This window comes from Squalius cephalus (assembly GCF_949319135.1).
Source record: "Squalius cephalus genome assembly, chromosome: 4".
Taxonomy (NCBI): Eukaryota; Metazoa; Chordata; class Actinopteri; order Cypriniformes; family Leuciscidae; genus Squalius; species Squalius cephalus.
The window spans coordinates 50,496,965-50,512,217 of NC_137125.1; the positions used below are offsets into that span (position 1 = coordinate 50,496,965).

The 15,253-nt window shown below is 39.1% G+C and overlaps 2 protein-coding genes across 2 annotated transcripts in view; both read right to left on the minus strand.

Annotated features, from left to right (window-relative positions):
* Window positions 1-15,253, minus strand: part of cdc123 (cell division cycle 123 homolog) — a gene marked incomplete at its 3' end in the record, with an annotated part of 98,166 nt that overhangs the window by 58,414 nt on the left and 24,499 nt on the right. The gene's annotated exons all lie outside the window — the stretch shown is intronic.
* Window positions 1-15,253, minus strand: part of camk1da (calcium/calmodulin-dependent protein kinase 1Da) — a 55,043-nt gene that overhangs the window by 21,763 nt on the left and 18,027 nt on the right. Inside the window, exons 2-3 of the mRNA XM_079868796.1 lie at window positions 6,313-6,444; window positions 1,995-2,069 (exon numbers count right to left, since the gene is read on the minus strand). Of these exons, the coding sequence (XP_079724922.1) occupies window positions 1,995-2,069; window positions 6,313-6,444 (207 nt within the window). The remainder of the gene's footprint in view (window positions 1-1,994; window positions 2,070-6,312; window positions 6,445-15,253) is intronic.

Consider the following 15,253-nt stretch of genomic DNA (forward strand, 5'->3'; position numbering starts at 1 on the left):
ACGTACCAAACACAATGTTCTCTAACCATTCCTGATTTCTAACACACACTCACAGCATTCGGTGTCATCTTGCAGAAACGCAAAGCTGATGCTCTCTATATGCTTTTCCGTCGTCTCCGGGTGTGTTTATTTGTAAACTGTGTGAGCTTATTTTGTCCATTAGCTCGAAAGATCTGAAAAAGCCCATACATTTACCCAACCATAGACCCTCCCCTCGAAGAAATCAGGACAGAAGTGGTTGAAAGTGGACAAAAGAGACACCAGGTGTAAACCTGTGAGACAGGTCTGGTTTTCTTTTTAAATGCATGTAAGACAAGCAACACACTTCCTTTGCATTAAGATGCGTGTGATTGCAGACCTGGAACGATTTGGACATTCTGCTACCCATCATCAGCGTTACGCAACGCTTCTACGTCAGCATCCACAGTCCTCAGCCAACTCACCAGACTGCCACCCTCTCTCCTTCTCTCTCGCCAGATCTACATTCTTCATCGTCCACTTCACCATGATCTGGGTCGTGGCCCACAACGCCATGACATTTTTTTTCTTATCGCTATACAGATTCATTTTTGTGCATTCATGAGCCATAACTTTAAACTGAAGTGAGCTGAAGTGAAGGACAGTACAGAAGTCACTTTAATTCTTGTGTAAGAGGTCAAACTGTCTCCTGCTGTTTAATCAAAGAGTAAAAACTAAAAATACACCATTTTAAAGTGCAGAAATGTATGAGGATTACATGCAGAACATGATTTCACCAAGTGCAACATGTTCCTGGATCAACATTCAGTCAACCAATCAGTGGGACAAGTTTAGAGTTTATGTCAAGTTTAGGCTTACAAACAGGGATAGTTGTTTCTACATCAGTGTTATTCACCTATAATTTCCCTCTGATTTTAGGGATAACTTATGGGTAGGGTTAGGTATCAGGGGTAGTGACATGTTTAGGACTACATTTTTAGACAGGAATGTTGTTCCACAGTATGTTGACCCAGGAACGCATCTAACTCGGCAAAATCAGGACGTACAGATTACATAAAGATGAGCATCCGAGCTGTTAAAAGTGTTTTGAATGTCTTCTGCTTATATTCTTGCACTTTTATTTCTCTTAACCTGTCAAGGTTTCTAGGTTTGTAATTTAGTTTTACATGATCACTTTTACTCTGACCCTTAGAATCAAACAGGCTGTTTTTGCTACTGTACTTTTAAGACTTCAATATGTAAATGACCTCTGTTATAATAGCTAACCTCTGCGCATGTGAAATGAGTTAACGACGCCCCCACTCGCTTGCTGAATACTGATTAGGAGATGATGATGTGGGTGGTAATATGTCAAAGTCATGGTTCACTCAATTCTCAATTCTGAAATGACTGAAAATCATGAACCACATGTGTCATTTTTGATTTGTGATCTACAGCGGAGTTAAAGATTATCAGTGAATAATGACAGATTTTTCATTTTTGGGTGAACTATTCTTGCAAGATGTTCATGGTGATATCACAACAGGCGGAGGAAGCTTTTCATTGTTACACTGAACTAATTTATTTCAAAAGAGTCCCTGACAAGATACCCACACATTCTTTTTATCAAAGAATCCTGAAAAAAAAATCTATTATGGTTTTCACAAAAATATTAAGCAGCACAACATAAAAAATCTTACCAACCCAGGGTCGACGCCAAGGGGGGCATTCGCAGACCATGCCCCCCCCCCCCAAACGAGTTACTGTGCCCCCCCATACCTCCCTCGCCTCCCAGCTGAACCGAGCGAAAGTGAAAGCGCAGAGCGAGCATGCATTAGAAAGCGTTTACAAATGCGTGCAACCGAATTGGTTGCTTTCCACTACAAATGCAAAGCTGAAAACGTCACCCCCCACCCCCATATACATACATATAAGCGGATAATTGTGTATTTGCTTGTTAAAATGTGCATGGAATGAACAGAAAGACATGAGAAAAATGCATTGTGGGTAATTGTGTATGCGTCGAACATACTCACAGCTGCATTATAAGGTAAAGGTGATTGGAGCTTTCATAGATGTCTTCCAGTGCCACTATGTTCTCATGCTTGATTCTGCAAAACAAAACACATGAAGCTCATTGAAATGCACAATTTGACAATTTAACATGATTAAACCAATATTAAGTAATACAATAGAATGTTGTGTTTATATGTGAGACAGAAATTCCACTGATAATTCTCAAAATAATTCTCTATCTTTACATCTGATTGTAAATACAACATTCAAATTAAAAAAATTCAAAAACTGGTAACACTTTACAGTACGGGTGCACTAATCTGCATTAATTCATGCTTAACTAATGCACAGATAATCATGTGTTAATGTATGACTCATGAAGAACTAAACCATTAATTAATGATTACTGCATCAGCAACTAATAAATATTCTAAATGATTAATAGATTAAGTAATATATGAATTGTTATTAATTAAATGTGTCATAATGTATTAATTCCTTAATAACAATTTTATTAACTAAAAGTGTAAATTAATGTGTTAATTACCACAGTTGGTCAAGGCAATGTACTTCAACTTCCAGTTGTCTGCTTTAATTAATCATTAACTAATGATTTCCAAATGTATCATTATGTTATGACTTTACTTGTTGAGGCACATGACTATTAACTAATTGTTAAGTAATATGCCATTTTGGTGCCATGAATTAATGCAGATTAGTGCACCCGTATTGTAAAGTGTTACCCAAAAACTTTATTATCTCTTTTTTATGTTTATATGTTATGCTTTATCATGTCATTATTTTATAAAGTATTACCATTGTGACTATATATATATGAAGGCAGGCTCAGCTGCAAGAGAGACAATTTGTATTGAATTATTTTTACATTTTCAAAACATGCATTTAGGGATCATTTGTTTGTTTGTTTGTGTGTGTGTGTGTGTGTGTGTGTGTGTGTGTGTGTGTGTGTGTGTGTGTGTGTGTGTGTGTGTGTGACTGCAATCTGGCTTGCTTTGCTTCAGGGGTTTGTTTAGGAAGTGAATTTAAGAGAGTGGAACATTCCGGATCTGCTCATAAGCATATGCATACTTCAGTGGCGCGCATTTCCATAAGCCCATAAAATGTACAATAAACACCGCAATGTTTTATGCCATGAAGTTGCACACACTAGTGTGTATCCTTTTCTCACTGAAATTAACATTCAGTACACGCATATTTTACATGCATTTCAGTTTAAGGTAAATCAAATATTTTAATTTGATGTACAGTTTATTTTCATATGCCAAAACAAAAGATTAAATGGCTTCTAAAGTTCATGAAGCATTTAGATGCACAGCCAGAGTAATTGTTGTCCTCTAATGGTGCCTGCTTTAAAAGCGGCTTTTCATCTCTGTCATATCAACTAGCAATATTTTTTGTTTTGCTTTTCTTCTCCTCTCCTTCCTCTCTCCATCCCTGCAGTTAACATCTCTTTCTCCTCTCGTCATGGTAACGCAGTCACGGCGGTGGTGTGTATACACATTAGCGTTGCATTTTAAGTGAATTGTGATCAGCGAGTTGGCCAACTGGCACATGATAACAGGACGGGCAATGACGCAAGTGAGCGGACAATAACAAGATGCACACGCGCACACACGCAGATAATGGACATCGGCGAGTGCAGATAAAACATTTGTCCCCCCCACCCTAGTTTCCTAGAATTAACTCTCTTTGTTCATCCATATGGTCAGAAAAGGTTGATCCTCATAGGTAAGGGGCAATCGTCTCAGAAACGGCCCTTTCACTGCTCTTCACCATGTAGTTTAGTTTAATATATTAAAGAGTTCCTGAGGTATGGACAAATCTCAATCTGAACGAGAGTGATTCATTGAGATGCTGGTTCTGTATTGATTCACGATTCAATGAACTGGGAGTCACCTCTGATGCAACATATTAAAACGTTAGCTCTGGAAACAAATGAATAAACAACGAACGACATGCCTCGGCTTTCGATTCGCCCTTTGACATATTGATTTTTCAAAACTGATTATGGAAAACTCATCTGGCAGAGGATTACAAAGCCATTCACTGGTTTAATATCCCTCTTTCATGTATTCGCTTCTTCCCTCTGTCTGTTTCTCTCTCTCTCTCTCTCTTCTTCAGCAGTGAGTGGGCAGAAGCTGTAGCACGACTCATTCGCTGCCTCTGAAACCGTCTTCTCTTTTGATTCAAGAAGAAAAAGCACTAAGGAATAGGGTGAAAGCAGGAACAAAAAACACTCTCTATTCCATTATTTCACAAAAAAACGCTACGGCGTGCTGATAAAAAGAAGTAATTTAACAATAAAAAAGGTAGAATAACTAGATATTTACCTCTGAAAGCTGAGTCTCGCTCTCTTTTATGCAAATCTTTGGATCACATGCTACCAGGTGCTTTTAAGTAATAGCCGATTCACATTATCTGAAGTCTCTTATTAAAGAAAAAGCACAGAAGAGATGTCTTTAATATCTCAATTGCTACTCCAAGACAGCATTGAGATTCACTGGAGAGCAAATGGAGATCTTATGCTTCTCAGATTTCTTACTGTAAAAAAAAAAATTGTTTCAGCTTAAAAAAATAAGTGTTCATGCTGCCTTAAAATTTTAAGTTTAGTCACCTTGAAATGTGAAGTGTGACAACTTGGATATTTGAGTTGACTAAACTATTTTAGTGGGTCAAAAGCACTCCAAAGTTGAGTTAATTGCAATTAACATAAATTTAAACTATAATACTTTCTATAATACATACACTTAAGTATATTCTTTTAAAGTATATTATTTTCATAACATATCTTATTAAAAGTATGCTAAAGTGTCCTCTCATTGGTCCACATAACTGTATATCAAACTTTAAATCTTGCTTGACTGACAGTTCGCTTTCAGTGGGGACCAAAACATTTATCACTGGAAACTTTGCAAACTCAATTATGTCTCGCAAGCTATGAAAGAGTAGGCTTTGAGCAATACAATTTTCCCTCTGGGTTAGCAAGTCCCATGTCAGGATGAATTGAATTGACTTAAGTATTTAAACATTGCATTAGTCAGGCAGGCAGCATGCTGAGAGTGTACGTTTGCGATTCTCTGCGGGGATCGTGAAGATTAAAATATAACCTGTGAGGGCATCTCATTATCTCAACTGTCGATGCGAAGGAAATATCTTCTGCTCTTTCTCTATATCGTTCTGTCATACATATGCAGGCAGACAAACAGACAATAAACATGCTCTCGTTCGCTAGTGCGTGAGTGTGCTCGCTCGATCTAATTACAGGCCTGTGGCATCACCCATGAGATGGCAGACAAGCTGTCAATCATTTAGTAGCTATGATATGAGATGAGGGAGACAGAGACGTGAAGGACAAAGCTGTGTGTCCAATCTCCAGGGTACGATCGCTGCTACAACAGAAGCCCATGTCAGAATCAGAGACGGCCTTTTCTGATGAGTCTCGAGGGAAACACCCGTCACACATCCATATGTCAGACACACCAAACACACCTGCTTCCATTAGCACCGAGAGTGAGGAAATACCTGCGAAACAACATGTTAAGCTGAGAGGCTGTCTTACTGTGCTTTCTTTCAGACAGAGCGTGCACATTCACACAGACAAACCTTTGTGAGTGATACAATTGAGAAATAATGCGAGGATTGATCGTGAGGACACCTAACACTCAAAGCAAAGCTGTATTTTCAGCATCATTACGCCAGTCTTCAGTGTCACATGATCCTTCAGAAATCAGTCTAATGCTGATTTGATGCACAAGAAACATTATTACCACTGTTGAAAACAACATTCAAGAACGTTCAAAAGAACAGCATTTATTTAAAATAAAAATCTTTTGTAACACTATAAATGTCTTTAATGTCACTTTTGATCAATTTAAAGCACCCTTGATAAAAACAAATAAAAAGAACTTCTAATAAATGAAGTCTTGAACATTTGAACGGTAGTGTTTGACTGAACTGCCACAACTTTACATAAAATTTGTTGAAATAAATTAGATGTATTCCATGAATGATATCTGGATTAATTTACTATTGTATATTTCAAAACTAAAGGGGATCATATTTCCATTCCAAGCCAAGTCAAAGAATCTGTCTACACTCGGACACAGTCCGGACGCCCGCCGTTTCACAAGGAGAGAGAGAACATCTGCGGGAGCTTCCCTGCTGTAATTGGACGAGGGCACCGGAGTTACCACGGTAACTGGAGGTCAAACCTCAGGCAAACAAGCTCCTATCAACTGGCAAACAGGGAATGAGTGTGGAAGAGAGAGGTGATGCTGTTGCCATGGGTACAGGTGTGGTGCGGGAAATGGAACTTACTTGCGTAGAACGGCAATCTCATTCTCGATGCTGTTCTCCTTCCCCTTAAGCGCTTTTTTAGGGATGCACTTCACAGCGAACATCTTTCCCGTGGACCTCTCCTCCGCCAGGACCACCTCTGAGAACGCACCCCTTTAAAAGAGAGAGACGGCTTTATTTATGATTGCAGAGCTGGGAAATATAGATGGGGTTACTTGTTTTCTACATGAGAAGAACAGAATTGGGGGTTGTTATGGTTTTTGGACATGTACAATGGTAATACTGTGGCATTCTTTGAAAATCATGTAAATGTCAAGCTATATTATACTGCACATCAGAGCATCACAGTCATTTTATAAAAATGTAGAAAAATGTAAAAAAAAAAAACAACAAAAAACAATATATAGGCTATATAGTACCGTACAAAAGTCTTAGGCATGTTAATACCCCCCATAATAAAATGGTTTTAAGTCAGTTATTTATATCTTTTGCTGTAGTGTGTCAGTAGGAAATATCAGTTTACATTTCCAAACATTCTTTTTGCCATTAATTGTAATAATCCAGTGAGATTTGTGTATGCACAAGGAGTCTGACAACAGCCGGTATGATCTGATCTCACCATCATCGAGTCCGTCTGTGATTACATGAAGAAACAGAAGAAACTGAGACAGATTAAATCCAGAAGAACTGCGGGAACGTCTCCAAGATGCTTGAAGATACCTTCCTATATTAACATGCCTAAGGCTTTTGCACAGTACTGTATATAATATTCTGGTCTGTGACTTCTGGACCCCAATGTTTTCTGAGTGAAACTGTGTTTGTTGCTTTAAGTCTAACATATTTAATATTTAATGTGTATGAGTGTGCATTTGTGTACGTTCATGCATTCACTGGTGGTCGAAAGTTTGGAATTACGTTTTTTTTTATATTTTTGAAAGGAGTCTTTTCTGCTCACAAAAATACAGTGATCAAAAATACAGTACAAACAGTAATATTGTGAAATATTAATACAATTTAAAATAAATGCTTTCTATTTGTGTGTGTGTGTGTGTGTGTGTGTGTGTGTGTGTGTGTGTGTGTGTGTGTGTGTGTGTGTGTGTGTGTGTGTGTGTGTGTGTGTGTTCGGTGTGTAGAGGGGTGGCCTGAGTTTTTAGAATACCCATTTGCTGATGAGGTACCTGAGAAAATCTCCATCTCATTTGCCATCTGCCTCCACAGTAAAAGCTTTTAAAAATGCTGTGCAAAGAATTAGGGAATATTTGCTTAGGCAATCACACATGTTGCTATGCCGCTGCATTACACCTGACTGGACACATGGCCACAGATGCTTCCTGTTACCAAGTCACACACGCAAAACACTTGCTTTTTCTGTGTAGGTAAAGCCCATCTTTCTGTTTGTGATATCTTCTATCTTTGTGTTTCTTGGGTTAATCTCACAAAGTTTGTCAAGAACATGTCCAGGTCATATTTAATTCCAAAAACAAAATTACATGATAGATAGATAGATAGATAGATAGATAGATAGATAGATAGATAGATAGATAGATAGATAGATAGATAGATAGATAGATAGATAGATAGATAGATAGATAGATAGATAGATAGATAGATAGATAGATAGATAGATAGATAGATAGATCTGTGTTTGTTTGAAGAAAGAATATTCACAGACAGGATTAAAATATACAGAAATGTGTATAGAAATAGCCTAGTCTCTGCCACCACCATCCACAACATACACACACCCTGCAGACTTAATTTTTCCCTGATTAAGTCTATCATATTTTCTCAGCTCTGTTCAATGCAACATGAACATGAATCATAAGATGAATACAGGCTGGATTGGTAACAAGCATGCAACACCAGAGCCAAAATGAATTCCTCTAAGCTCCCCAGCAACAGACACCTCTGTACTGCCAGAGGTAGAACAAGGCAAAAGAGAGCAATTAACAGAGACAAAAAATGAAAAGGACAACATGCTGTAATTATACTGTTAATGAAATAAATGGGTGAACATTTGGCAACACAATGCAAAGGTGTTCTGGTTGGTTGCTAGGGTGTTGGTAGGCTGTTAGGTGGTTGCTAGGCAGTTAAAAAGCTTTAAGTCTTTATGATATTCTTCTCTCTACATATGCTTCTGGTCAGGCCTAGTTTGATTCTTGCCAAAAGTGGTCAATATTTTGTGATTACTAGCATCAAGTTAAGTGAATTTAGATTAAATATTGGATTTAATGCCTTCCATGCCGGAGATACAGTTTCGAATCCCGCTCGGAATGTGTCGAATAGGACCGGTTACATTTGGTGCCGTGACCCGGATGGGAGTGAGGTTTGGGGTTTGAGTGTAACGGCATTATAATGTCTATCACCCACCTTGTTCTCTAAATATTGGCATCAACCACCAATTATAAGTGTACTCAAACTCCTAACGCAATAGTAATAGTGATGCAGTGCCTATGCAAAGCAACATTAATGAAACGGTCATGAAAATGACACATCTCATCTTTAATGAAAATGGAAAGAGAGATGAAGACAGGAAGCCCGGGAGGAAGGGAGGGGTGCGACGACAGGGAGCACGGCACGTAGCAGGAGACAAAATCATGATGAATGAACACTGAAGAGAAAATGTGAATGAAGCCGCCAACCATTGCCACTGCAGCAACACACACTCACCCACACATCCACACACACATGCACTCCATAAATGACATTAATTTCAGGCCACAGGTGAGAGAGTGACGCGTGGTAGATTTATATGATACGTGAGAGCCTCTACCTGTCAGATGTAATCAAGCGTGTGTTTTTTAGTGTGTGTGCGCATGGCAGGCACGTTGCGACAGACTCGCGGAATCGTAATCAAACTAGATTCAGCTAAACCGGCAAGACCACAAGCAAACACACACACATATATATAAAACACCGGGCATATCATTTCTGTATCCACAAGAGCAGCTGCAGATCGGAGCCCCAGCTGCGCTTGTGATATAACGTCTATGTAAGGGAGAGGGCAGCAAACAAGCAAGAAGAAAAATGAGTTCGAGGGAGAGATCGTGTTTGTAAATGTGCTTCAATTTGTGCTTCCAAAGCGAGGGCAGCGGCCCACGAGTTTTTTCCCCCTTGCCGAATGACTGGAATTTTGTCAGCAAGGCTCCACTACCTCTGTGATTTGCGTGAAAATAATGCATTGGAGTTTCTTAATGCTATTTGTGTGTGTGTGTGTGTGTGTGTGTGTGTGTGAGCTAGACCACTGCTGAGAAAACTATATGTCAATATGCATCGACAAGAGCTCATACGGGAGGGAACAGAGCAGCGGTGATTGTCAGTCAATGACTCATGTGCACACAAACACACACATCCTCACTGGAGGGGCTTGTGTGCCGCTGCGTTCTCCTCTAGGGAACGCTTCACAAATTATACACATAGCATCCACTTATTACTGTCTAAACTGGAGAGAGAAATAGGCAGACAATGAGAGCTGGTTTAAAGAGGACAGGATTGAGTTACGATTAACATGGCCTCAATGAATGTTAATCACACAATGCATCTGAAAAAAATAATAAAATCATGTTTAAATACCGAGAAAAGCTCAGACGAGAGGCGTATAATGGAAAAAGGGAACCATCTGTATTGGCTTTCACTGAAATTATATCTCCTCAGTCCTCAGACAACGTGGTGGTCCTCCAAATCTACACTACATTCAAAAGTTTGGTGTCAGTGAGATTTTTGAGGGAGAAATTCATGTCTATTTCAAATAAATGCTGTTCTTTTGAACTATGTTCATCAAAGAATGTTGCGTTTTGTGTCATCGGGTGGACTTTTGCTGACAAATAAACAGGAATTTCTCTGTCCAAGTAACACTGAGACATACTACTGACATTGTAACAATACAAAGCAGGTTGGAAAATAAGCGAACTTACACTTTAATTGAGCCCCTAAATAAACCAAACTACATAAAAGAAGAAATAATTCAACAATAAACATTTATTTAACATCTATTTTAAACATTTATTCAAAATTGAAATCTCTTTGATCAAAAATGCTCCCCCAAAGTATTCAATGTGTAAACAAGTGCCATTTCGAGTAGTATAATTGCTACATGCAAATCTAGATTTAGGATTTAGGTGAATAATGTGCGTAGCTCTCTGATGACGTCCTCCTTTCTGAAACATTTCCATTTCAGCACTTTCCCTGTCACTCATTAACCTGATGTCAATAAATGTTGCAGTTCATCATGAATTTGGTTATTCATGCATGCATCTTGGACACTTCCCTTTGTCTGACACTTCACTCCAAATCCGCTTTGTTACAGCAGTCTAAAGCGAGACTCATGATGTAATCAACTAGCAACTACTCAAGTGAGCATAAAAAGCCTTAAAAATGAGAATCAGAGGGTATAAAAACAGTCCTCATTCTCTAAGGACTGCATTATTTTGCAAATGCAAAACCGCTTTGCAAATCACCATTGGAGACACAATGGCTCGTTTCAATTATTTTCTGCTTTAAGTATTTGTAAGCGTTTTTTCCGCAACGGAACGGTATTCCTTTTGATGTTGACGAAACTCTCCCTCTGCCAAAGGAAATTAAAGCAAGAGCAAAAATCCAGTGCGATTGATTGCCTGAGTCTCAATCTCTTGTTTAGAGCTGTCCGATTTCCTATTAAAACACAGGTGCAAACACACAACTTTGCATTAAGGAGAGGTTGTTTGTGCTCAGCATCCTTTAAATGTTTTATTGCCTCTTCGATACACTGGCACCTTAGAACCAACAGCAACACATCGCCCTGAAAATACTCACAAATGTGACTACAGTATGCGTATCTCTCACCCCGAGCGTGTGTATGTGTGGGTGTGCGTCAAACTATAAGCCTGGTTTGGATGTGTTTTCAAAGTCTCGCACACACAGACAGAAAAATAAAAGTTACATCCCTGCTAGATTAGGTGCACTTGCTGAGATAATCTCAGCACAGCGCCAAACTACTTCATTTGACCCCCACTCAGATTAACAGATCAGCAGCTGAACCTGACAGAAACAATTTACTGGAAGTTTTTCTGGTTAAGTAGACAGGAGCAGGAGGAAACCGGACAGTCAATGAATATAGGCTACAATATATTAATGAGCACCAATAATAGCATTTTAAATGCTATTAATCTAATTTGGATGATTTTTGAAGAAGGTAATATTAGAATAAAAGTACTAAAAATATATGTTACTAGAAAGTATCAGGTGACAAGGTTCATTTTCCTAATTAGGGTTCAGACAGAAGATCATGTGGATTAGTGAATGTTGGATTCCCCCCAGGAGTGCATGCACTTCCTACATAGACGATGAGATGTACCTGCGGTTGAGATCATGTGATCGCATGACAGGTAGTAAATATAAAATATATAGTTTAATCAAAGTCCTTCTGCGCAGAAGGTTATGCTGACGCAGGAGCTGTGAAGATTTAGAGTCAATGCACAAGCACACATACTCACACTAGAAGATTAGATCATCTCAAAGACACATACAGTATGCAGCTCGATGGTGTTTTATGCCCCCAATGGCTCCTTAGAGGCAGCTAACCCTACCCTCAACCTTAAACCTACCCATCCCCTCGCTGCCTGGAAGGCGACGTTGGGGGCATAAAACACCAAAGACCACATATGCACACCCATCATGAATTTAATAGTGCTCTTGCCACAGCAGCCATCACAGTCAGGGTCGGAATATGTAGTAAAAGCTATTACATGTACTGTGTGGTGCTGAATTCCCAGGCTAGATGCTGAATAAAACAAATAAATCCAGGGAAGATATGATTTAAAACAACATAATCTGCAGGAATGTGCTGAGTTTTGAGGGTACAGAAGCTATGTCTTAGCTTGAAACCATGTATCAACCAAACCCTGAAGCTAACACAGAACCCATTATTTATTAACCACTGACAATTAATCGTTGCAATTGGTTTCTTTGCCTGCAGCGATCAATACTCAGCACTGCAAAAATGAATTGAAGTTGAAAGCGTCAACAGCTTCGGTGTATATGTACGACAATCCAACCACTGATCCGTCAAATTTAGACATTTGTGAATGCATAGTGGACATTAATTAGATGTTCTGATATCCACCGAAAACATGTTTTTGGAATGTTTTGAAAATATTTCAAAAACATTTGGAATGTTCGGATTCAGATCAAAGTACCCTTCACGGTTGTTGCTAGGAAACCTTGCAGCTGTAGCGGTGAGATGCTTTATTGATCTAACTGTCCGAAATAATGTATCGCCCTTCCTTTAGTAATGGCAGGGGATTTGACATCCATCTGTTCATAGCTAAAGATAAAGAGCCATAGAGTGTTTAACGGGAAAGCCTTTCTGCATACTGTATTTCATGCTCCCTGAGAAACTATGGCATATCATTTCTTGATTTAATCACAGTGAGTGCATTGAAATATGAGACTGGAGCTCTGATCCAAAACCTAGTGCGCTGCCTTGCTGTGTCTACTACCTAGCTACCTGCCTTCTTAGGCAGCATAACTGAAATGAAAAAGTGGTAAGCATCTAAGGATTTACCCATAAGAATGACTTTTGCTGGAGTAACCTTATTTACAGATAGATTAAGTATATATATAAATAAATAAACTGAAAAAAATAAGCGCTGAAAAAGCGTGGACATGGTTATTTTTGCGGCTGACCTTTCCCTTTCAGACGATAGAAGAGAATCATGCGTGGTGATTTACTAAGGTTTGCGCTAGTCAATTTACTGATTGTGCTCTTGCGCTAAATCTGGCCCTGGGTATCAGAAATGAGTTTTTGTGTGTGCATGCATATCCATCAGCCCCATGCTTCAAATAAGTTATATTGTTGTGTGACACACTAACAGTGAAAAAGTTTATAATGGTGTGTGATTCATGCTGACACTCATCTATGGCCGTTGGCACAAATACAAGTGTGTGGGTGCGATTGACGAGGTGTGATCAGAGATGTGTGTGTGTTTATGTGTCTACGTCTCCCTAAGGTCGTGACTCATTTGACGACCAGTGGGCTGCAGAAGCCTGTAATTTCAGTAAAAAGCCCTGAGTCATAGTCATAGAGCTGCACTAACACACACACGGCAAGATGAATATTTGGAGGATTGTTCTAAATTCACTGGAATCTGATCACACATTCGCACTCAATGCCCACCTGTGTTAATTGAATGTTGTTGTTTTTTTTGTAAGGCAAGAGGATCATGGGTAATTACTAAAGCCAAGGTGTCATATTCTCTTAACCACAGTGGCTTCAGAGCATCAATTCAGCGTTAGCATGGCTATGAAGTGATGATCAGCCTATTGACAGCAAGTCTACAGAAGAGACAGACAGATCTGTGAGGGCCAGGAAGACACGAGGACACTAAACGCTCACGGGGGATGAGGGACGGAGCTAGATCTGCACAAAATAGCACAGTAAAAGAACACTCACTCTGGCATTGCTCGTACTCTTTCTGAGATATTATCCAGGGCAAGCCCAAAGGACCATGGGTAATTACACGTCTTATTATCTTCTCATTCTGACTGTGCGCTCCCTCCATTTCATCACTGCAAAATCCTACTTTTCTCTTTCCTACTGCCTCTTGCTCGTTCTCTAAGGCTACATTCAGACTGTCAGTCCGAATTCGATTTTTGTGCATATCCATTTGAAATCCGATCAGATTTAACAAGTGTGAATGGCAAAAAATCACATGCAATGCGATTTTTACAAATCCGTTTCGAGTGTTATAGGAAACATGCTGAAATCTGCTGCAGAAACAAGGTTGTGTTGTTGCAAAGTGCCACATGAAGAGAAAATTACAATATAATGGAGACATGTTTCGAAATCGGCGGAGACGACAACACGGAATAAAGCCGCTCATACCAGCATCCTATGTTTCAGAAGATGTAGTATTCCAACCCGGCGGCTAATACTACTTGATACACAATGTGGACTTCAATAATTTTAGATCAGATTCCAATCATACACACAAATAATCGGATTTGGACTGACAGTGTGAACATAAGAAGTTGCATGGCGTTAATTTTAGGTTATCAGCTTCTCACTGTATGCAGCACCAGTAGAACTATGGAAAAGGGAAGATATTGTGTATACCCAATTCTGCTGAAATGGTAGCCTATAAAATGACTAGAAAAAGTCAAACTGTGTAAAAGTACAGGTATTCTTTCCAGAGTAGAACTGTCATGGTAAAATGATGTTATCAGAGTAACACCACAGTACCTTGTAATTTACCATGGAATTACATTGCTTTGCTACCATATTCATACCCTATACCATTATGTTTACATGATATGCCAAAGAAGGGGTTTTCAAACTGAGGGAACACAAACTGCCTGGCAGACAATAAAATCCAAACTGACTTACATTGAAAGAAGGAACTAGAGCTAGAGACCTGAAAATTATATATATATATAAAAAAAAAACTAGCATATGAACACCCTAGCAACCACCCAAACCACTCACGACACCTTGGCAACCCTATAGCAAAAACATGGCAACCATCCACAACACTTCAGCATTAACTGCGACTTTTAAACACGTTTTCTTCAGAAAATTTAAAACCATGCTTGTCTTTTAAGTTTACTTAATCCCAAGATTTAAAGCCCACGCACAATTTCTTTTCATTTTCTTTGAAAGATGTGAAAGAGATGACAGAATGTTACCCGTGTGCATGGCCACAAACATGTGTGATGAATAAAAAGGGTCAGTTTTGGGTCACCACATTGGATGAAGCAACACTAATACGCTTATCTGAAGAAGCCCAGCACCCTGTGTCCTCAAAACACACACTTTTCTCATAGAATAACACAGCTGAGATCTCACCCCCTTCCTAAAAGCCTCTATTATCACACATCTATGGAAGGTTATGGAAACCTCTCGCTCTAAATTACAGATGTGATTTTTCATTGAGCCACATTCATTTGCCGGATTGTGTGTGCGTGCACGTTTATTTGTGTGTTTTTG